Source organism: Gouania willdenowi, chromosome 8, assembly GCF_900634775.1.
Source record: "Gouania willdenowi chromosome 8, fGouWil2.1, whole genome shotgun sequence".
Classification (NCBI taxonomy): Eukaryota; Metazoa; Chordata; class Actinopteri; order Blenniiformes; family Gobiesocidae; genus Gouania; species Gouania willdenowi.
In genome coordinates this window covers 17,422,148-17,445,429 of record NC_041051.1, presented here as the reverse complement: position 1 = coordinate 17,445,429, position 23,282 = coordinate 17,422,148, and the positions used below count along the sequence as shown (strand labels likewise).

Here is a 23,282-nt window from a genome sequence, read left to right as displayed (position 1 = left end):
GTATTTCTGCATGAAAATGATAAAACTGACTTGTAGGCCTACTATTACACTATTAAATTAATACTAACTAAATACGTTTAAAACAAAACAGATTATTGTTGTTACAGATGCCTCCATAAATAATAAATAAAGATAAAAGGTAAATACTTGTCAGCTTTTTTCTCTCCCTCTGGCTAAAAGAGAAAACTGTCTTTGCCCTCAAGCGTTGATGTATTTTTCTATTTCTAGATAAAGTACATATTCTTGGTAAACCCTGGAAACTTCCTCTGCTGATGTTTCTTGCACAAAAGACGTCAGGCTTTCACAGACTTCTTATTTAACCATGCATCATTTCTGCTTCAGATTATCTGTGTTTTCATCTTAAAACTGAAAGTATAGTTTCAATCAGCAATGTCAGTGTGTAACAAAGTGAGTGTATGTAAGTGAGAGGCAAAAAGAAAGAGTAGAAGTCAAATATAACCGTACTCTGTCTGCTGCATCGGGTTTATTGCACACACAAACATGCAGCTACACTACTTTATCAGAGCTCAGACCAATTCCAGGTGTCTTCTTGAATCACCATGTTGCACTGTTCCACACAGCCACCTTGACAGGGCAGATTTTAAGAGGTTTGGGGTTGTTCCCTTTGATGTTTGCCCCGGGGCAGAAAAAGGGGAACATCTTCTCAGTAAAAAAGTCAGTGAACGTGTAGATGGGCGTCATACTGACAGGGTTGGAGAACATCACCTCTCCAGCGTCAAAGTCTAGCTGCACCCTGACTCTGGTCAGCTCTCCCACCAGGTGTAGCGCAGTGCTCGGCCTCGTCATGGCAGAGTACTTGCCCTCGTAGTAGGAGATCATCCAAAAGCCGCCCTCGGGACAGCCCGAGATGCGTCCTTTTCTGTCAATGGACTCCTTCACCACTCCAAGCATCCAGTCCACCTTGTCTCCCACCTCCACCTCCCAGGCGTGACGACCTGAGGTGAAGCCCTCTGAGCCCAGAACGAACACAAAGTGGCCGAAACGTTCCGGATTCTCAGGGAGTTTCTGCAGGGATCCTCTGTTGGCCACACTGGTCAGGTCTGAAGAAAGGGACAACCAGGAGTAAGCCGTGTTGGGATCCAGAGTGATCGGTGCTGATGAAGAGAGAGGACTGTTAATATAATACATCAATTATTAGATCAATCGAGATTTGACAAGTGATGATTCGATAACGATTCATAAATGTTAAAATTCGACTGTTTTTCATAATAACTAAATGACAGGAACACGGCCGCTGCTTGCGGAACAAAGGTGAAAGTCATGGATGCCGCCAGGACACCTGAAGTAAGGGACCAGGTGGCGGTAGCTAACTCTTTTGCTAGTTAATGAGCGTGAGATTCACTCATCTGGATCAAAAGCTAGCGTTTGAAAGAACAAGTGCTGTATCCCATGATTTCAAAGTTGGCCAAGACGAACCAGTGCATTCCTGGCACCGTGGTCCTGGTCCTTGACTGGCCCTTGCCGTGCACATGTACACCGCGGAATTAGCTGAATAAGCTAATGTTTTAGTTATTTTTATATTGTTATATTAACTTAGTTTGTAATATGATTCCTGTTGGATTTGGTGATTTGATATAAATAATGATAATGGTTATACATCTATTTGGTTACTTTAATTAATGGATACTGACACATATACCTTGTTTAAAAGTATGAAGTATCCACTATGTGAGGAATAAAGAGACCATGAATTGGGGGGGTTTTGATACATCAAAAATCATGATAATTGGTAATATCATAACACTTGTTGATTAATCGAATCATAGCACCCTGAATCGTAATCGAATCGAATTTAGAGGTTCCTTAGATGGTACACCCCTATAATATAGTGAGTTTGACTGAGTCAAGATCTGCACTAAAAGGCCTTACTGTACTGCACCAGCTCTACCATCTTCTCCCACACAAGATACTTGAGAGAACTGACATGTTTGGCCACATCCAGAAGGACCCCTGGAACTGGATCTGGGTTCTTCTCTGGGATTTGTGCTCTGGAAGAAAAAAATACACACAGGACTGAACCATCAAAGGATGAGATGAAGATGGCGCAGATATTGCAGGAACGGACCGATCTCGTACCTTTTCTTTGTGTTGCTGTAATTCTGAAACAACAACAACAGAGTAACCACAATAACTGTTCGTAGGGTTTGATAATAAGCAGAGATTAATTTACAAGTCGCCTACCTGAAGGAATAGAGCATCAGTGGATGCTATCTCGTTCTCAATGGCAATAATGGCGTGAGAGAAAGTGAGGATGTCTCTGGTGATAGAGTCGGTTTTCTTCTTCATCAGTTCCTTCTTCTCCTCCTGCTCTTGCTTCAGCGCCGCCAGTCGCGCTGTTTCCTCCCTCTGCAAAAAGTCTCGAAGCTGCTCAAACTGCTCCCTGATCTGCTTCTCTGTGGCCTCAGTTTGGTTCTGGCAAACACAGATCCACATGTTAATGCATAGAATATGACCAGTCTATGGGGTTTTTCTAGTCCAGTTAGGCTTTATTATCCTATTTGGATAATTTAGTCGAGAAATTCCAAATAACTTTTTTCTTTTCAGATACGGAGCATTTGATTTCCCATCCCAAAGATGGTCCAAACACCAAAATCTGTTGGAAAAACTGAGAAAAAGTAACAGCTGGAAGGTTGTTTTCGAGAGGACATTTACTGGTGGATGAAGCGAAAACTATAGTCCATGACACATACTCCTCATCTTCCTTTAAAAAAGACAAATAATATCTAAGCCATATATAGCCTTTTATCTTCTATTACAGATTTTTTTCTCAAATTTCCCAAGTAACAGAATGTGCTCTGGGAGTTGAAACTAATCTAAAAACAAAGTTAATCTAAGAGCTTGGCTCACTTGTTTATACACTAACAATCTGTGGCTTAACGTCAGTCGTGTTCACGTCAGATTTTTACGCGGGTCCCTGCCAAGTCTGAGTTTTTGTTGATACCTTGATGTGCACAGTTGTATCATCACACTCCTGCTTGGCTTCATACAGGCGACGGAGGTTTTTCTTCAAAGGTGTCAGCTCTTTCTTCATCTCCTCCTAAAGGTTGAGGAAAAACAGACTGTGAGAAAATCAGAGCAGATCCTGTCTACAGCTGTGTCAGCCACCCCTATGAGACAATTGTGTGTATGAATGAATAGATTGTTAAAGGGATTGGGTTTTTTAATGCGATCATGCAGTAGAAGGGTTTGTCAACAGTGAGAATCTGTTACCTTCAGGTCCAGGGCTGCCTCTTCCAGTGGACACACTTGGTGTCCCAGGTGCTTCTTGGAGGTGTGACACACACAGCAGAGGACTTCAAAGTCATCCATACAGAAAAGCTTGAGAACCTCTCCATGTGTGATGCATTTTTCCTCCACTAACTCAGCGTCCTCCCTTGTCACGGTGCCATTGGCCCCAGTCGAGGCCCTCTTACGCTCCTGCTCCCTCAGGAAGGTGTCGGACACGTTCTTCAGGGCCAGGCTGATCGTGGGCTCAGTCAGGGAGCACTTTCTCCTGCAGACGGGGCACTCACGTCCGGCCTTCTTCTTGTTCCAGAACTGCTGTAAACAGGCCCGGCAGAAGCTGTGGCTGCACTTCAGCACCACGGGTTCTCTGAAGATCTCACAGCACACGGGACAAGACAGCTCCTCTTCCAGCTCCGAGCCCGAGCGCGAGGACACGGCGCGTGGACGCAGCAGGGACGCCATCTTTGGGTTCTGCAAGAAGGAAAGCTTCCCTGGCTGAGAGGAAGCTCGTGGACGCAGAGACATGGTGGGTTCCTGGTGTGGGATCCAGTTCTAGAGTCAAACCTGTTGGAAGGAGAAGCTCCTCTGTGGCCCGTCCAGAGTTTTCTGAACTGTATCTGTAGGGTTGCCACTGTTATATACACACACACATGACCTGAAAAAACTGGTTTAGTTCATTTTTAGTAAACAGTTCATGTCATCACGCCTCAGTAAGCCACACAGGGGCTGTTGAAAGCAATGTGAAAAAATAAAGGCATTTAGTTTTAATTTTAAGGGGAAACCAAGTTGAAAGGTACAACATTGTCATTCTAATTAACATCTAAAAATGATGAATCATTTATTTGGCCAAAGGCAGTAAATGACCTCTGTGCTTGGTCAACGCTATCAGGTTCTCGGAGGCAGATCTACTTACATAAGCTCTAATCATCAGTGATTTTACGCCAGGGTTAAACATCATGAATATTTCAGGAGGACGCAGGTGTGAGGGAAAAAGGGAAAAAGGACGTTTGACATGCTTTATGTTGCACCTACAATGACCCAATCAAATCATGTGCATGGGCTGCTGCAGACTTTTCTAGTGTGGTAAAGGAGTCCTGATCCGATATTAATATCAGTCCGATATCAACAAAGTAGCAGAATATATCAAAATCTTGGATTCAATATATAGTTTTTATTAAATTTGAGGTTATTTTTTTTGTATGGTATTCTAAATTATTTTCATTTATTTATTAAATTGTAGAATATTCTTGTGTTTAAGGTTAAAATATTGTAATCTATTGGTTAATACAATGGGTCTTTTTTTTCTCATACCTACTGTTGCTGACTATTGATCTCTGATTGATAGTGTCATATTATGGGAAGTGAAAAAGTTGCATCAGAACATGCTGGTCAAGTTCTAAGCAAAAAAAAAAAACATAACTATTAGTTGTGCCAACAAGTGTTTGGAAGCCATTAGATCTTTTTTTTTTTAAAAGCTGTTGAGTAAACAGCAAACAAGAAAAACATGCAACTGTCTGAGCAATATGTAAATGTTTTCTTGCATATTATTTTATCATTTTGGTGTCATAGCCTATTATTTACTCATCATCCCATCATGCACAATTAATAACAGAGAAATGTAAATATACTGAAAGACAAAATTATGCCAAAAATTATCAAAACACCTACGGTAATGACTGAAGCTTGACTCATTTTCAACACACACAACCCAACCCATTTCACAGGCAAAAAAAATGAGTCCATCCCTTTTCTTTTCTTTTTTTTTTTTTTAATACTGCTCTTTGTGACAAAGTAGTTGCAACATATGTTACACAATTTAGGTTTTAAAATAGACATCACATCCGTTTATAGAAAGAAAAAAAAAAATGCAAAAGTTGACAAAAATACATGAAAAACAATTAGTATCTTTCTCAGATACGATCACCTCCATAAAGGAAACACTGACTATTTAACACTGTCAAAAGTACGCAAGACGGGACTGAGTTGCAGTCTGCACGGGTAACGTCATTACAGCATGGAGTGTGTTAACAGTGACCGTTCACAATTGGACTGTTAAGTCTGGAGCTACAGAATATTAAGATCCCTCAAGAAAAACAAAAATTATTTCACTTTAAACTTAAAAATAATTAGATAAACACCAGCAGAATGCTTTAGAAGGTTAAAAATAAAAACAGCACATGCTTATAAAAGTGACCCATCACAGTAACATCAGAAAGGTTGAGGCTCCAGTGGGACCTGCTGACTTCACAGCGCAGTTTAGGAATAAAAATTCACTTGTTTGGGTAAACACCAAAGATCTAGTTTGTGTTAGACTTGAATTTCTGGTTTTATAATCGGTGCTCGAACCACTGCAAACAGCGATGATGATGATGATGATAATGATAATGATGATGACATGCATGTTCATGTGAGGCAGTCAAATGAAAAAAGAAATTCAGCGACGTGCTTTTAGTTCAAAAAAAAAAAAAAAAAACAAACACTGGAAGACAAATAAAAGCACTTTGGAAGTCCTCACAGTCACCGTCCTCCTCCTCCTCCTCATGCAGACACATTCCTCCTAGCTGTGGCTTGGTCTCCCATAAAAGGTGTAAACAAACAAACAACTAAACTCATCTCTGTAGTGTTGCGTTTTCTAGTAGTGCTGAACGAGGTGGGTGTGACATGGATCTGCTTCAGTAATGTTTACACGCGTCCAACCTTTGCGTCGCCGATGGCTCCCCAAACATCAAAAACAAACTCGTCAGGGAAGGCAAAGTCTCCCAGAGTTTCATCTAAAGCTTCTGCAAACTCATCCGGGTTCTTTTTGTCTTTTCCCAACTCCACCATGGTAGCAGCTAAGGAGGAGAGGAGAGTGCGTGCCGAAGCTTTAGAAGCCAAGTTTACACTTTATAATAAACAAATGCATAAAGAAAAAGCAGAGTGATGACAGTGAACACACACACTTACCGAGCTCACTGTCTCGGATGCCCATGTAGCTTTCCAGGAGGTCATCCACCTTTTCAATGGCTTTTTCCTCAAAAGCAGACGGCTAGAGATGAAACACATGAAACAGGGGTTTTACCAAACACAGGGTCATGTGATGAACAAAGGTGCTGCTGAAACACTCACCAGCTCCTCCACTGTAGCGGGACCTTTAGAGCGAAGCCGCAGCGTTCCCCTGCCCGTGCCCAGCTGGACCCCCGATGCCGAGCGAGACCCTCCAGACCTCTGCCCGATCATGTCTACAAATCACCAAGATCATAACAATGATACTTTTATTTATAACATCATTACCTTAGGGTTTTAATCTTAAAGCACTTTGTGATGCATTCAGTTGTATAAATACATACACTTTTTGGTAGAGCTGGGCAATATGGGCCAAAATTCATATCTCAATCTTTTTTCTCAAAAAGGCGATATACGATATAAATCTCAATATTTTTTTTAACTCAAAGTCTTACCAGAAACACAATTCTACAATAAATTTGCTGATGAAAAATGCCACACAGGCACATTTATTAACAAACAGCTGAACAATATGTGACACTTGAGTCTTTTTCCCCTGTAAGGGACAGCACGTGTGAGTGAGTTCTGTAGTGTGGCTTGTTTAGAGGAAGGTCTGGGTTAGAACACACTCAGTAATCCATCAACAAAAAAAAAAATCAGCAACTTCTAAAACGAGTATTTTAATACAAATTAAGATAGAATTTATATACTGAACACTTGTTTTTGCTCCCATTTTTTATGAGCTGAACTCAAAGATATGAAACATTTTCTATAAACACAAAAAACCTTCTCACAAATATTGTTCATAAATGTGTCTAAATCTGTGTTAGTGAGAACTTTGCAGAAATAATCCATCCCAACTCACAGGTGTGGCATATCAAGATGCTGATTAAACAGAACTATTATTGCACTGGTGTGCCTCAGGCTGGCCACAATAAAAGGCCACTCTAAAAATGTGCAGTTTAATCACACAGCACAATGCTACAGATGCTGCAAGTTCTGAGAAAATAATATAGAGATATGAATTTTGATCCATATCGCCCAGCCCTACGATAGAGACAAATTTTGATTTGATTAATAAGACCTAAGGGTGAAAAAAAAAAAAAAAAAAAAAAAAAAATTAATGCTCGAGTGCATTAGAAAATGCACATAAAAAAACATAGTTAAAACAAATTGTAATTAAAGTTAAAAACAAGTATAAAAGGGGAACCATTAAACCATTTTGTGTTTTTCCTCAGATTTATCAATTTTACTGTGGTTTGACTTGCAAAGCTAAAATTTTAATCAATTTGACTGATGTAATATAATTACAGTTACACACTTCCCAAATTTGTGGAACATTTTGGCACAGTTGTGGCAAAGTGGGATTCCTCCAGAACTTTCTTTTTTTAGAGAAACATGTGTGTCTTTGGTTTGTTGTTTCTACTTATTAAACAAACACCTACCGAAAGCTTTGAGAGGCTCCACCAGTTTGATGGTGAAGTCCTTCCCTTTGGGCAGCTCCTTCAGCATCTTGGCCACTTCATAGTGTCGGCAGCCAATCAGGCGATGACCATTAATGGATTCGATCATGTCCCCCACGTTGATCACCTGGATCTGGTGGATGATGCTGCCCTCACGAATTCTCTAAACATGTGGACCCAATTTAGCCAAATGTGTGTCAAACACTAAATCCAGTGCTTTATGTGATCAATTGAAACCTTCCTCACCTTAATGAAAGCGTAGCCGGCTCCATTATCAGTGATTGTCAACCCGAGAGCATCTTCCCCTTTATACACCTCGATTTCCTTCCGTTGACCTTTAATATGAGCAAAAATGAAGTCCTCCAGACCGATCTGACCTCCCAGCAGTTTATCCATGTCCACTTTGTGGGTGTTCAGTGTGCAAAACATAACCTGCAAAGACAAACATTAAAAAAAAAAAAAAAAACTGATTTGCTATTTAACCGATCCCACGGTTCATGTAAAGCCATCATCATCATCATCATCATCAGGAATCTCCCACACCTCAGACGATGGGATTCCAAAAGCCTCTCCGATTTTGGCGTACAGCTCCCTTACGTTACTGAAGCCCTCGATACGACCTGTGGGGCTCCCGTGAGCGAGCTGGGTGTGGAAAATGAGGCGAGGCCGCATGCTGTTGGGTGGAGGCGGGAGGCCTTCAGAGGTGGCTCCTTCTCCACCGACACCTTCCAAGCCTTCCATTCCTGCGACATTGAGACCTGCTCTGATGGGCTCTGCTTCCTCGTTTTCCACCAACGGTGACGCCTTCTTCCTTCTTCCCAGTCCCAGAGGCATAGTAGTCCAATGGGGGGGGGGTGCACAGGGAGTGGAAGTAGCTTGGAGGGTGGAGGGGGGGAATTACACCACCACACTACAGACAAACATTCACCTGTTTGGCCAATCAGCTGCAGAGCTGATGGCCCCAATAGGATTCAACCAGGCTCAGTATAGATGGAGGAGCCACAGCTCACATAGCTGGATCTTTCCCAGTCCAGCAGCTGCAGTTTCAGATCCTAGCTGTGAACCAGTAACAGGAACTCTCATTATTACTCTCATATATTCAATCGACAGAAATGTATCAATAGACCCGGGGATTATTAACTCACTCAGTGCCATTGACGAGATATCTCGTCATTTCAAATCCAAACGCTCAGTGCCATTGACGAGATATCTCATCATTTGCAATTTTTCACGGTGAATACTAGTAAACACCCTGGCAGAGGTCCCTCATCAATATCTAAGCTGTGGGGTGTTGTAGTGACCAACTGTGTCCAGAAGATGGCAGCAGTGCACCTTTAGATGAGAGATTAGCCACTGATGCTACCCAGCAAAGCAGGAAGAAGCAGGAAAAGAAGTGAGATCACGGTGCTATGAAGTGATATTGTGAAGTATCCAGCAGCTCACAGCTCCACATACTAACACAGAACATGTATGGACCTGAGTGGATTATTGATTATGTTGTGATCGTGAGCTAAAACCATCAACTAACCGGGCCAAACGGGTCATCCCTGCGTGTCGGGAGGAGGGGGGAGGAGGGGGGTGTGGAGGTGGGTACAAAATACTCCCAGCCTGTGAGCCAGATAGCAAAATAATAGGTGACATGTAGGAGGTAGCAGTGCACATTTGGATGAGAGATCATCCATGCTCATCGGAGCTCAGAGGGAGAGAGGAAAGGAGTTTACGAGACAGAAAATGACGCTACGTACAGAGCTGACGTTCCCAGCAGCGCACACTGCGACCAGAGCAAATGTGGAACTCATGGATAATGTGGCGATTGTGAGATAAAACCATAAAAAACGGGGAACGCAGTGACACTCTGTATGTCGGGGAGGAAGAGGAAGTTACGTGTGTGCAGGATAACGGGAGAGAAAGTTGGAGGAATGCCAAAATACAGTAAGAAATACATTCAACTCTGACCCAGATAGATAAATAATAATAATTTTGCTATCAAAAGCCTGGTCTGTGTTTTTTTTTTTTTGTTTTATATAAGGAAACGCTGTTCAGATGTTAGAGTTGTCACTAAAGCAAAAAAATAGCTTTAAAGTCACTGACAGGGTTTTTTTTTTTTTTTTTTACAAAAAGGCTTTTTTCTATGATTACAAAAGAATGAAATGAGCCAGAAACATTTTTTTTTTTTTGATGAAAGTAGAGGCTTCAATCTTTCCGAATCTGGTGTCAGATTTCATATAGTCATAGTAGAGAATATTCTGTGGGTCTTTAAAATCAGTCAAAATGCTCAAAAATGGCTAGCACTGAGGGGGGTAGAAAATCTGAGAATGGCTGGCACTGAATGAGTTAATACAGAAACATACGTTTTCCAGGCCTGGGTGTTTTCACCGTGCCAGGATGGCCGAGTGGTAAGGCAAGGATTCTTCCTTCCGCTAACGTGGGTTTGAATCCCACTTTTGTCATATATATTTTTTCATTTTAACATATTTAACACGGCAAATTCCACCTTTAAAAATAACATTTTAGGGTTTTTCCTGGGTTAGGGCTTAAATAAAAGGGTTATCGTGGTAGCTAAAAAAATCAATATGAGCTAAAATAAAACGAAACTTTAGGTCACGTGGTGCACCTATCGTCACCTAAACTAGCCAATGAAGGGAACTCCGTATGAATAGACTGGAAGTCTATTGGAAGTTTCCGTATCAATAGCCACTGCCTATATTGGACACAATAAACTGTTCAGTTATTCAGAAGGTTTAACCTAAGTATTGAAAAGGCTGCAAAACACACACTGGACTAAATTAGCTGCTAGCTTTCCTTGCTCTGGTTTAGCTGGTTACCGTTTTAACTGGTGATCTGGTTTCCCTTGCGTCGCTGGTTGCTGGTAGTAACTGTACATATTATAGGCGTGTGAACGCCTGACTGTCTCAAAGACAGGTACAGTTAACAATGATATGAAAACACTGTAATGAAACATTAAAAACGTGTTCGTTTTTTATTTAATGCGTCAGCTTTAGGGCTCCGAAGAAAATCAATAAATTTGCCTGATTTGGTTAACAGCACGTTTTGGATTATACAAGGCAAAAGCAAATATTAAAGTGCCAAATGCTTTATCTCAGGCCAAATTCAATATCAGTTGGAACTGCAAAGCAGAGGGAAGTCAATCACCAGTTAACATGAAAACCAGGTGACGCATAACATCGTCAACTCACTCCCCTCAGCTCATTAATTAGCTAGTTAACAAGCAGATAGAGTGAATGTAGTGATTGGTAACCTTTTGTTATTCGTATACTAAACCTAAACCAGGACTAAAATAGATAAATAATAAAGACTGGTCTTTCTTACCCCAGCAGCACATTCACTCAGCCAACTGTAGCTAGCTCTTCCTGCTAGCCTAGCCTAAGAGCAAAGCGACGTTTGCTGTCAAACCAAAGAAGACGACTCCAGAAAGATGTAGCGGTTTGATAATGCTCAAGCTAAAGCTGAGGGTGTGTATGTGTCCAGGTAGACTGACAGCAGGTAGAACTAAAGGTGTGTGAGTGTGTCGGTATGTATGAAGCCGGACGGTCAGCTTTGTGTCTGTCAGCCCAGCAGGGGAGGAACGGTGACGCCTTCATGGGTCGCCCGTAATTCCTAACCACACCCTGTGTATGTTTTTAAATGCATTCATCTGCATATGAAATATGAGGTTTTTTTTCTAGGGATAGGTTTAAGCAATGTTCAGTTTGTACGGTGGCTGAGAAGTGCAAAACACATTTACAAATAACACAACACATTTACAAATTACTGCAACACTTTTACAAATGCCCCAACAAATTTACAATTTTGAAAACAAATATACATAATTATCTAAAAAAATAAATAAAAAAAACAGCAAAATACATTTTTACAAATGTTGAGATAGATTTATAAAGGCACATTGTAATTGTAAAAGTGTATTTGTTAATTAGTTTTGACAGTGTTGCAGTAATTTGTAAAAGTGTTGCGGTCATTTTTTAATTTGTTGCAGTAATTTGTAAATGTCTTGCGTTAATTTGTTGCAAAAATTTGTAAATGCGTTGCAGTCATTTGTTTATTTGTTGCAATAATTTGTGAATGTGTTGCGGTCATTTGTAAAAGTGTTGTAATAATTTGTAAATGTGTTGCGGTCATTTGTAAAAGTGTTGTAATAATTTGTAAATGTGTTGCGGTCATTTGTAAAAGTGTTGTAATAATTTGTAAATGTGTTGTGGCATTTGTATATGTGTTTTGCACTTCTCAGCCACCGTAAGTTTGCGGTTTTTTTTTTTTAATTTTGCATTTTGCTTCATGTTGGTAAAAGGTGTTGACGATACATTAGCACCCTCTAGTGGCTTTGTTTTACAAAGCTGAGAAGTAACGAAGTATAAACACTTTGTTACTGTACTGGTATCTGTACTTTACTTTTTTGTCAACATTTTACTTTTTTTTAAAACAAATATCTGTACTTTCTATTCCTTACATTTTGAAAAGGATCTCGTTACGTTTAAAACCTTCGAAGATGACGTCACCACGTAAAAAAGACGCAAACCAACAACCACGAAGCCAGAGGAAGTTATTGCTGGTCAACGTGCTAACATGCTCTGGGTTTTATTGAGCATTAACAAATTGTATTTATAATTAGTGCTAAATTATCCAGGTAAAAGATTTTACTTGTTTCCATGTACCAGCACTCCGCAAGTTAAAAAAATAAATAAAGATATGGAATTTGCTGGTTTAAAAACCATGTCTCATTATTGACAGAACCTTTGTTTTACTTTTTACTTCAGTACATTTAGTATTAGTAGCATGTACTTTTTTTTTTTTTTTTTTTTTCTTTTACTCAAGTAAGGGGGCAACTTCAATACTTAAAAAAACATTGGATCCACAAATGCCAGTTGGTTTATGTATATAGCTTTTATTTTAAAGAAACAAAAACATCATATCATCAGTTTAGAAAAGCTGCGTGGTTAAAAAAATCAGCTGAATTCTAACCTAAGCAGTCTGAAAACGAGGTAAAAATAAACAATTCTTTTAAAATAACAAACATGGAGAGATTACACATCTCTACTGTCATGTTAAACCACATGTGTGTCAGTTAGAAAGGTTCAACTCCAAAAGAATTAGAATGAGAGCACATTAAGACCGCCAGTGTCCGACAGTCACATCAAAAACAAATAACACTCGAATCGTGCAAAAATAAAACTACATTGACCCGAAAGATCATTAGTCAGAACAAATGTCCATCATACTGTCGTCAGAGTGTCAGTTATATTTCGAAAGGACAAAATAAAATAAAGTATTTTAAGTGTGTCAGACATAGGTATAAAAATCTGAGATTTTTGTGCATCTTCAAAATGAATGGACAATGTAGTGGTCAAAAATCACACAACACATACCCGACAATGTCTTGGCACAGTGCCATCAGACAGGTAACAATGAGTGTAGGAGAGAGGTTTAAGCGATCTCACTGAAGTAAACATTTGTATTTATGAACCTTTGTAGTAAACAGTGTAGATCAAAATATGTCCATCCAGTTTCAATCTAAAAATCACTTAAAAAAAGTCCTTCAAAACTGGTCAAATTTGGACTTGGAGTTGCATGTAGCCTCACTTTCCCCACCTCCACCTTTTCTGCAATAATGTTGCACATTTCTGCGCTAAATGATCTATGTAACAAGACCTGATGGCTGCCATCATTCCAACAACAAACCAAATCTGCTGTGCTGCAGCTTCATTTTCCTAATGGCGCGTTCACACCAAACGCGTCGAAAGCGGCAGGTTCACATTCACAAAACATGCTGGACACGGTTCTAGGGAGCGTCGCAGGTCCTGCTGCGCGTCCCGGGCCTCCTGTGCGGCGCGATTTGAAGCTTCTCGCACGGCGGTCGCTTTTGACGTGTGTACGGCGCCTCCAACGCGGCCGACGCTGGAGTTGGGATTGTTAAACTTTTGGAGCATATCACGGCGCGTCGACCAATCAGGAGTGCTCCCCAACTGTGACGTATCAGAATAATGAGAAGAAAAAAAAAACAAAAACTAACAGGAGGCGGAGGCAGATAGGCGGGCGCTCTTCTGCTGGAATAGAGCGCCTGTAGTTGGTGTCCTGGTAGGAGATGCGAGCTCCGATGCGGGTCAGCAGGTCGTCAAACTGGGTACGGGAGAGACGGAAGTCGCGCTGAATCAAATCTTGACCGAGCGCAGCTCCAAACGGTGCCGAGGCGCAAATAAAGCCAAGCCACTCTTTGGATAATGTAGAGCTGATGAATGGGATTAGGAGGCGGTGTGTTCACCAAGGAACTCCAAACTTTGTTCTCCATTCACCACACTTCTCTATAGCCCTCTGACGTCACAGTGCACACACTGAGTCACACCAAAATACATCCGACCGGAAACACAGCCTTCTCAACACAATGTTCCCCACCATATCACAGTCACTAGGTGAATTATAAAAGTCACATTATCATCCATTGCATGAACACCACCGGCAACAGAGAAGCCCCTCCCCTCGACACGCTTTGGCGCACGTCCCGAGCATCTTCGACACTGGTGACAAGCGTCTGTATTCAATGAGCACAAGCGTCCTACTACGCGCGTGAGGCATGATTTTGACGAAACGCGTTTGGTGTGAATGTACCATAACAAGCTTTCATAACTACTACAAAGCAGCGGATCTTCTCTAAAACCACTAGAGTTTGTTCTCATTGAAATCTGTAGAAACTGCCTCCAAACATCAGCATTCAAAGTCAAACACTTTAATGTCAAACACGTGACACAATTACATCACACATTACTCTCTCTTATTCCCTGTTTTCAGCTTCAAAAACACAGAAAAGGGAGAATTTTCACAGCTGACGAGGCTCTAACACTTATCATGAGAGTGAGATAGAAAACCCTGAATATTGTTAAGAACCTCTGTGAAAGTCAGCGTTGTTGCCAATAAAGTGGTTATAACTTAGTTTGCTCCTCGTGACTCCAACTGTATTTTTTGCAAAGGATTAAGCACTACATCCGATCGTGCATCCGAGCACCTGAGATACTGAAGATGAAGATGAGCTCCGATCACTTTCTCAGTCACGGTGGCAGAATCAGCTTGAGTGCATCACGGGCGTCTTGGCCCAGTTTGTCAGGAAATTTCACAGTGAAGTCTAGGATCATGTTGCCTCTCTTCTCGGGGCACTGGGACAGCGGCAGGCCTTCCCCAGCGATGCGCTTTCTCGTCCCGGGTTTGACCACGTCCCTGGAGCTCACGGAGATAGTACGGCCGTCCAATGTTGGTGCATTGACAGTGCATCCACACAGCGCCTGCAGGAAAAACACAAAAACAAATCGAGACTATTACACTGACAGATTTGGGCTGTCACCACTGAGGTTGGGCTTAATTACAATTACGTCTTCAATTATCCATGATTAATTACAACTCAATTATGAATACGGTGACAATTATTATTTTCCCCTGAAAGTCAATTACGTTCTCAATGACAAAAGTTAAACTATAATTACCAAGCTTTAAATAATAAGCACATAAAACGTATCCGTCCTCTTGTGTTAGCTTTCTGTTAGCATCTCTTATCATGTCTTAAATCATCTCATTTGTTTCTCATCTCTTGGTTACCTTGTTAGGATGTCTTTATGGATGCACCGAAATGAAAATTTGTGGCTGAAGCCGAAGCCGACTAAAATATAAACACTTGGCCGAATACGGTTGTTAAGTTTTTCACAATTTTTTTAATTGTGCATAAATAGCCTAGAATACATTTTTAGACATGTTTTTTTTAAAGAAAGTAAATGTTTATTAAATATTCTGACATTTTTAAAATATTCCAGTAGCCTTTGCTTTTCAAAAAAAGCACAACAAAGTTTTTCTCTAATATTAGACCTTCAAATAAAACAAAACATTCATTCCAAAAAAACTAGAGTGGGAGGTACGATGAAGAAAAAAAAAATCACTTGATAATGGTTTTGCTACAGTGATATACATTCCTACTAGAATGTGAGCTCCTCCCTCTCCAACTATCTAACAACTAAAACAAACACTGCGGTTTAATATAGAATACATATTATACTTTATTGCCATATATGTAAATGCAAACTGCACAACTTTTTCTGCTGCCGATCGTGTTGGGAGTCACTGCTTGGAGCCACAGACCCATTGTTCACACACATCAGCTGTTAGCAACTCCGTGCTAATGCTACACCAGTCTATGCAGCGAGACCTGACATCGCTTGTACACCGAGGAGGAAACGATGGGGATGTTTACGAATTCGTGGCTCACAGCGCTAACAACGGACTTGGTTGTGGAATTGGACGGCTTCCAACTTTTACGCGGTGACAGAGAGCGGAAAGGAGAGAGTCTGGCTGTGTTTGTGTGCAGAAAGGTGGGCTGCTGCTCTGGTTCTGCAGCAACACACACACACTTTTCCGACTCAAAATCACTGCACGTTGATTGATTGCGTCACACGTTACTATTCTGCCTTGCTTTTAACTAACTAAACCGAAGGCCAAATGTTGCTTTTTTTGCAATATTCGGCCGAATATATTCGGTGGCCGAATATTCGGTGCATCCCTAGATTTATTACCCATGAAAATATTGGTATTAATATTTTTTGGGGGGGTGGGCTTCTGAGCCTTTTTTCAGTCAGCATAGCCCTATATTTAAATCGTTTTTAAAATGGTAAAATGATCCTTAAGCGAACTAACAGGTAGTGGGAAAAGTTGTGTTTGATTAAAATTGTAAATGACAGTTTTAATAGAAATTCCATGCCTAATACAATTACAAAGTCAATTATTTGAGCTCAATTACAATCAAATTATGATTACAACAGCAACATAATTTTTTTTTACAATTACAATTATAAATATGTCACAATTGTAATTAATTATCAATATAATTGACCCTCAAAAAACCCATATTGTTGGGGCTCTGATAGTTGTTTCTCAGTTTTGGTCAATTTTTTGCAGCATTAAGTAAATTTATTTACTATCACCGATCATCTCATATCTATTGATTACCTTGTTAGGCTTCCTAATCAATGAAAATATTGGTATTAACGTTTTAGTGTGGGCATCTGAGCCTTTTTTCTATCAGTATAGCCCTTGTATCCAATTTATTATTAAAAAAAATGGTAAAATTATCCTCAATATTCACTGACAGGTAGGTACATATTTAAATAATTAACTACTAAGGTTATAATGTCATTAATGATAAAAAAAAACATGATTACAATTATAATTGACACCACCCTGGCTGTCACACATGTCAAAGTCAAAATGCACAATCATCAGTGATCACCCACCTCTCTAAGAGAAATATTTGCAGGGTAAACGATATCAGAGCCCTCTCTCTTGAACACTGGGTGTGGTTTATCTTTGACCACAAAAACCACATCTGCAGGAATGTTGGTGGGAGTTTCATCTCCCTCTCTGGGAAACGTGATCTTCGTTCCTTCCTTCCACCCACGTTTGATGTCCACTGACAAAATCTTGTCCTCGCTGAGCACGGTGCGGCCGTCGGGATTCAACCTTTTGCGTGAAATCTTCATCTTCTTTCTACAGCCAGAGAAAACCTCCTCCAGGCTAACCTTCAGTTCATGCACTAAAGGGGGATCCTTCTTTTTCTCGTGCGGCCTGCGATGCATTCCCGAAGGGGATTTAAAGGAGCGGTTGAATCCTCCCATCCCACTATGACCCATTCCTCCCATCCCTCCCATCCCAGCCATCCTGAAGGCGGAGAAAGGATCGTTGCCGTCCATGTCACCGTTCTGTGTGAAGAGGTGATCGAAGGGGCTGCGGCCCCCAAAGAACTCAGCAAACATTGCATGAGGATCTCCGTGGAATGTGTAGTTGTAGCTTGGACCACCAGGACCTCCACCTCCACCTCCAACATTTGGGGAACCTTTTAGTCCTGATGAAGATGAAGAAATGGTAAATGGCAAATGGACTAGATTTATATAGCGCCTTATAACCACACTGAAGCAGTCCCAAAGCGCTTTACATATCAGCTCATTCACCCAATCACTCTCACATTCACTCACCAATGGGACAGGACTGCCATGCAAGGCGCTAGTCGACCATTGGGAGCAACTTAGGGTTCAGTGTCTTGCCCAAGGACACTTCGACACATAGTCAGGTACTGAGATCGAACCCCCAACCTCTTGATCAAAACTTAGCTGAAATGAACCCCATATAAGTATGTGTTTAACAATAACCTTTCCAAAAATGCAGCAAATTGGTCACTATTTTCCCACAATTAGCATTGAGTGCATGATATATAATACACAGTATTAACAAAAACAAAACATAAATGAATTAATGTCTGAAAAAGGGAATGTGGGTGGGTGGGTGTGCATATAGGAATGTCATTAATACCATCAGACCAAATTACTTTTATTTTTAAGTGTACGTTAGTCCCGATTGACATTAAATGAATGCCGAGACTTTGCAGGAGTTCTTTATGTTTTATGATGAGTGCCACGATTTTACTTGTATTTGGTGCTCTATAATTACAGTTAGGGCTGGGCAATATACAGTAATTCAAGATTTTATCGACTTTTCTATTTTGGCGATATAGAAAATGACAATATCGCCTATCTCAAGATAGATCTAAAAAAAAGTTTCACTTGTTTTTATTATACAATCACAGTACAAATCACATCATACAAGTATTTAATATTATTCATAGAGTAAAGTCAAACTGTGTCCTTAACAATTTTTCTGTATTTCTGAGATATATATTTTAGAAAGTGTGTGGAGGTACATTAAACGTAGTCATAGCCCCCGGGACTATTTCCGGACCTTTTCTACATAAGTGCAATGTGCTAGCTCACCGCTAACATGGGTTTTGCTAACGTGGGTTTGAATCCGACATTTGACAAATAATTTTTTTCATTTTAACATATTAAACTCGGAAAATTCCACCTTTAAAAATACATATCAAACAAAAATAAACATTTTAGGGTTAAAATAAAAGGGTTAGCGGGGTAGCTAAAAATAAATATGTGCTAAAACACAAATGACGGAACTTTAAGCCATGTGGTGCACCTATCACGTGACCTAAACTGCCCAATGAGGGGCGCTGCGTATGCATAGAATCGCAGTCTATTGATACGTTTAACTACCCGTAGCCACAGCCTATATTTTATAACTTATTTTGTATTAAAATACTTGTTTTGTGAGTCTGCTGTCCCTTTTAGAGCAAAGGCTAAAAAATTGCACTTATTGTGCAGCTGTTTGTTAACAAATGTGCCTGTGTGGAATTTTTTATAAGCAATTTTAACCCAGAATTGTCTTTCTGGTAAAACTTTTCATATATCACCATTTTGAGAAAAAAAAATAAATATCGAGATACGAATTTTCGTTCATATCGCCCAGCTCTAATGAAAATTATACTGAATTAAAGTCAGACAGGACCTGAGAGATCTCGCCCTTTCCAGAAGCTTCTACAGCCACTAGACACTGTGTACATTCATTGTGTGAGTGGTGAAGATCAGAGCTGTCACATCCATCCATGTGGACATTCTCATAATATTAAAATAGACCGACCTTCTTCTCCAAAGCGGTCATAGACGTCCTTTTTCTTGGTATCGCTCAGGACATCGTAGGCTTCAGCGATCTCCTTGAACTTGTCCTCGGCTCCAGGAGACTTGTTTTTGTCGGGGTGGAAGCGCAGGGCCTGCTTCCTGTACGCCTTCTTTATCTCGTCCTCAGAGGCTCCTCTGTCTAATCCGAGCACTTTGTAGTAGTCCTTACCCATCGCTGTGTCCGCTCTCTGTCCACCGGCTCATAAACACATCGTCAGTAGCAGTGCGTATAGTCCCTCCGCTACTTTCATGGCCACTGTTCTTTAACCCCGGAAGTGTTTATGTGGTGGCCATTGTGAAAGAGCGTTCGATATGCCTGAGGAAAGGAGGCGCGGCCGTAGAAAAGGCTGCGTCCGAATAGTCCCTCCTATCTCCTTTCCTATCCACTGTTCCTTCACCACCGGTTGTGTTTAAGTGGTGGCCGTAATAAAGAGCGTTCGAGTTCTTTTTAAGCTCAGGAAAGGAGGCCCAATGCTTCCTTTATAACCCCCTTTAGCCTAGTAAACACTGATGCAGCCTTTACCAAAGGAGATAAGATAATGCTGAACCCACAATTCCTTGCGGCGACAACATTTAAAGGGACACGCACACCCGAGCGCCGACAAGTAACGGAGAGCATGCAAATTACCAATGTCAATAATATGTCTTTAACAACTTTAAATAATCTAAAACCCATATTTTATTATATGTAAACCCTATTATCAAATTATAACTGGCATAAAACAGACACTATGTGGTTCAAGAAAAAGACACCAGAGGCATTTTTCATTGTTTTATTCAACATAACTCATATTTCTGAGTGGAAGGTGAGTAGCCTGGTTAGCTTCCTTTCCTTTGATTTACATTCAACGCCTTTCCTTAACCCCGTGGATGATGCCACGGGGTTAAGGAACATTGGGTAAGAAAGGAGATAGGATGTACTATTCGGACGCAGCCGTAGTACAGAAACTTCTGGAAGTGGAAGAACCTGAAGACGAACCATCACAGCGGAACCAAGAGCGTTCACTCCCACGCACAACACGGTGGTCTATACCGGAAGTTACACGGTGGTCTATACCGGAAGTTACACACAGGAAGATAACCTCTGTTTTTAAACCTGCTTGCTTTTTTTTCTTTTCTTTTTTAATTCAATGCATTCATTGAAAATATGATTCAGGACTCATGTAGATATTTTATGAGGTTTTAAAGCTAGGTTACATTGTTTAGGACCATTTCTGTAAAAGACACTTATGTAAGGATGCCAGTAATCCGCCACTCAATACAGTTTAAAAGAACAAAGAAACGAAACTCTTAGTTTTTGTCTCTTTCAAATACAACTCACCAAATCTATTTAGAGTTAATACTACACTAAACTATATTATTAAAATAGTTGAGAAACTGTCCAACATGGCAACGTGGCATGACATAAACCTTCCTCATGCAACAGTACGAACGTGTTTTTTTTAATATCCAGTTCCATTTTTTGTTGCTTTTTTATTTGTTATAAAGTCAAATACATTCTTTTGATTATATTATGCACACACACTATCTTCCTTCATCTTTAAACCTTCTCTGTGGTCTCCATCTTTTCCTTACAGCTCCACATACAACATCTAATTTCCGCCATCTTTCCTTACTTATATCTCAAACATTACAACAGAGATATCTGCATCACTGGACTTTCAAAATTGACTGTGTAGACGTGAAGATGTGAATGTGGATGTCACTTTGCCCTGCCATAGACTACTGTGAACAATTAAATAACATATAATATCTTCTGTAATCTAGAATCCACACTCTTACCACAAACTCCTGTATGTGGACATTGTGATGAAAATGCTAAGTTCACACTTATTTACATGTATTCTTGTGCTTTCATTATTCTGTTAAGTTTGTACTCATATACCTTTTATTTAGAATACTGAAGTGTGCATGCTGTTATGTTGTCTCTCACAGCTACAAAGATACTGACGCTTCATTAACACATTAACACTTCATTAACATCATCAATGTCATAAAAAGGGCCAGAAGCACAAATATGTGATTGCCTGATCAGAGGGTCATTTTCAACATTTATGTCAGTATTTGGAATAAAGAGCAATTTGGTAATCATGGTAATTTTTGTATATTTTTGTGTGTTTTTCCTACATTTTGTGTGCATTTGGTGTCATTTTGTCCATTTTTGTTGTTGGTTGTGTGTTCGAGGTATCTGTTTCTTTCATTTTGAGTGTTTTTTGGTGTTGCTTGTTGGTTTTTTTGTTGTCTTTTTGTATATTTTTCTGTTATTTTTGGAATTATTGTGTGTATTTCAATAGGGCTGTCAGTCGATTTAACTAATCAATTGCACAATTTTCTGTCAAATTAATTGCGGTTAACTGCATTTTTCTACTTAAGACTGAAGCTTGTAATAAAGATGATGTATTTATGGAAAATCATGGAATTATTGTATAATCAATACACAGAAAGTATATTTGAATTATTTTCTTGTGACTTTGAATGAAATCAGTTTTACAATTTAGCAACAAAAGAAAAAGAATATTATTTTTATCCATTCACAGAATATTAGAAAACCCAGACCTATATGTTAAAGTGCAGACTTTGATAATAAATGCTATAAATGTGTTACATGAACACAGGTTTAATAAAATACCGTAATATCCATTGACACAAACAATCCCAAAATGTCACTTTGAATATTTGCCATTGAGTATCTCACTCCTGTATGGCATCGTAGAGAGTCCTGTAGAAGTATCTCCATCAGGTGTTTTGCTCTGAGATGATACGCCATGGAACAAATGACTTCTGTGGTTGTTCAATTCAGCTTTGCACAGTATGTGCAAATTGGTTTAGTTTCTTGTGTCGTCAGGGAACTTTTTAAAGTAAAACATCCCGTCTAATATTCCGTAGGCCATCGCCGCTCAGTATTCAGCTGCTCTATGTCTATGGCTGCACAACCTTGGTTAGGGGTCAGTCAACACCAGAAGTAAACAAAACTGTGTTAATAGCGTTAACGTTTTATACGGAAGAGTATTAGGGCCACAGAAAAAAAACAAACAATTTGGAGGCTAAGAAAAAAAAAAACCCCAAAAAAAAGTCTGGAAAACCAGAAAAAAAGTCGAAAATCAAAGTCAAAAATGTTTTTCGGAGGTAAAATTTAGAGAAAAAAAAATGAATTTTTGATGTCAACTTTTTTTTCTCTTTCATTATGCTGACTGTTTATACATAATTCCTGTTTTGAGGAACTGGTTACTGTTATCCTATCCATTAAATATTTTGTAAACCAGGACACAATTGGACATCCTAAATCTTCTCAAATTTTATACAGTCAGCTTGCAGGCACAAGTCACTATTTTGTAGATTTTTCAATTGCATTTGCAAAAATCTAATTAATACGACAGACTGAATCAGACTAAAACGCTGTTAGTTATTCCTGGAAAGGTAATCCTAGGCACAGAATGAATAATGATGTAATCTCCCCAGGGAATTTAGCCCCAATCTCCCCGTGACAGGCGTGGAAACTGACAATCATACTAACAAGGAAGCACGTAAGCAGAGTTTTTGCACTTTGAAGCAACAGTCATCCCATCCGTAATTATTCTAAAGTATAGTTTAAGTAGTTCCTCAAACTGCCTGGCAGGCATTTTGCACAAGCAGTCAGCATAATGAAAAAAAAGTTGACATTGATTTTCGACTTTTTTCTTGAAGTGCATGATTTTTTTTTCCTCAGATAATTTTTTTTTTCTTCAGTGGCCCCAAAAAATGTTGACATTGATTTTCAATTCTTTTTTTTTTTTACCTCCAAAAAAAAAAAAAAAATCTCGACTTTGATTTTTGACTTTTTTTGTGAAATGTATGACGCTTTTTTTTTTTTCTCAGCCTCCACATTTTTCTTCTTCTGTGGCCCTAATACTCTTCCGCAGTTTTTTAATTAATTAAAGATTTTAAATTAATCGACCAAATTAACGCATTCATTTTGACAGTACCAGTGTTTTTCTGTCATTTTAGTGTTTTTTTTTGGAATTAATTTGTGCATTCACTTTAGGGGCTG

At 39.7% G+C, this 23,282-nt stretch overlaps 3 protein-coding genes across 4 annotated transcripts; all 3 read right to left on the bottom strand.

Annotated features, from left to right (window-relative positions):
- Positions 1 to 464: 464 nt before the first annotated feature.
- On the bottom strand, positions 465 to 4,561 carry LOC114468182 (tripartite motif-containing protein 35-like). Its single transcript, XM_028454920.1, has 6 exons — positions 3,232 to 4,561; positions 2,963 to 3,058; positions 2,203 to 2,433; positions 2,098 to 2,120; positions 1,891 to 2,009; positions 465 to 1,115 (listed from the first exon to the last, which is right to left on the bottom strand). Exons 1-6 carry the CDS (start codon positions 3,769 to 3,771, stop codon positions 556 to 558), a joined length of 1,569 nt encoding a protein of 522 aa, XP_028310721.1. The 5' UTR covers positions 3,772 to 4,561; the 3' UTR covers positions 465 to 555.
- Positions 4,562 to 5,015: 454 nt separating this feature from the next.
- On the bottom strand, positions 5,016 to 11,404 carry gipc1 (GIPC PDZ domain containing family, member 1). Of its 2 annotated transcripts, XM_028454956.1 has the most exons (8): positions 11,025 to 11,404; positions 8,840 to 9,053; positions 8,238 to 8,750; positions 7,941 to 8,126; positions 7,677 to 7,857; positions 6,355 to 6,467; positions 6,193 to 6,274; positions 5,016 to 6,080 (listed from the first exon to the last, which is right to left on the bottom strand). In XM_028454956.1, the coding sequence occupies exons 3-8, from the start codon at positions 8,526 to 8,528 to the stop codon at positions 5,929 to 5,931; spliced, it is 1,005 nt and encodes a 334-aa protein (XP_028310757.1). In that variant the 5' UTR covers positions 8,529 to 8,750; positions 8,840 to 9,053; positions 11,025 to 11,404; the 3' UTR covers positions 5,016 to 5,928. The 2 variants fall into 2 exon arrangements, with proteins under 2 accessions (XP_028310757.1, XP_028310756.1); XM_028454955.1 differs by lacking the exon at positions 8,840 to 9,053.
- Positions 11,405 to 12,574: 1,170 nt separating this feature from the next.
- dnajb1a (DnaJ heat shock protein family (Hsp40) member B1a) lies at positions 12,575 to 19,771 on the bottom strand. The gene is made up of 3 exons (XM_028454953.1): positions 19,218 to 19,771; positions 16,973 to 17,580; positions 12,575 to 14,980 (listed from the first exon to the last, which is right to left on the bottom strand). Exons 1-3 carry the CDS (start codon positions 19,426 to 19,428, stop codon positions 14,750 to 14,752), a joined length of 1,050 nt encoding a protein of 349 aa, XP_028310754.1. The 5' UTR covers positions 19,429 to 19,771; the 3' UTR covers positions 12,575 to 14,749.
- Positions 19,772 to 23,282: the final 3,511 nt, after the last annotated feature.

Bases quoted from the DNA above. Each gene is read 5' to 3' on its own strand.
- LOC114468182 (XM_028454920.1), bottom strand. From the start codon at position 3,771: ATGTCTCTGCGTCCACGAGCTTCCTCTCAGCCAGGGAAGCTTTCCTTC. The intron at 2,434-2,962 runs GTATCAACAAAA...TGTGTTTGCCAG, and splicing joins ATACAACTGTGCACATCAAG to AACCAAACTGAGGCCACAGA. The intron at 1,116-1,890 runs GTAAGGCCTTTT...TCTCTTCATCAG, and splicing joins GGTAGAGCTGGTGCAGTACA to CACCGATCACTCTGGATCCC.
- dnajb1a (XM_028454953.1), bottom strand. From the start codon at position 19,428: ATGGGTAAGGACTACTACAAAGTGCTCGGATTAGACAGAGGAGCCTCT. The intron at 17,581-19,217 runs GTCGGTCTATTT...CATCTTCATCAG, and splicing joins TGACCGCTTTGGAGAAGAAG to GACTAAAAGGTTCCCCAAAT. The intron at 14,981-16,972 runs GTGGGTGATCAC...TTTTTCCTGCAG, and splicing joins CAAATATTTCTCTTAGAGAG to GCGCTGTGTGGATGCACTGT.
- gipc1 (XM_028454956.1), bottom strand. From the start codon at position 8,528: ATGCCTCTGGGACTGGGAAGAAGGAAGAAGGCGTCACCGTTGGTGGAA. The intron at 6,468-7,676 runs GTAGGTGTTTGT...GGTGATTTGTAG, and splicing joins GGAGCCTCTCAAAGCTTTCG to ACATGATCGGGCAGAGGTCT. The intron at 6,081-6,192 runs GTAAGTGTGTGT...TCTCCTCCTTAG, and splicing joins CATCCGAGACAGTGAGCTCG to CTGCTACCATGGTGGAGTTG.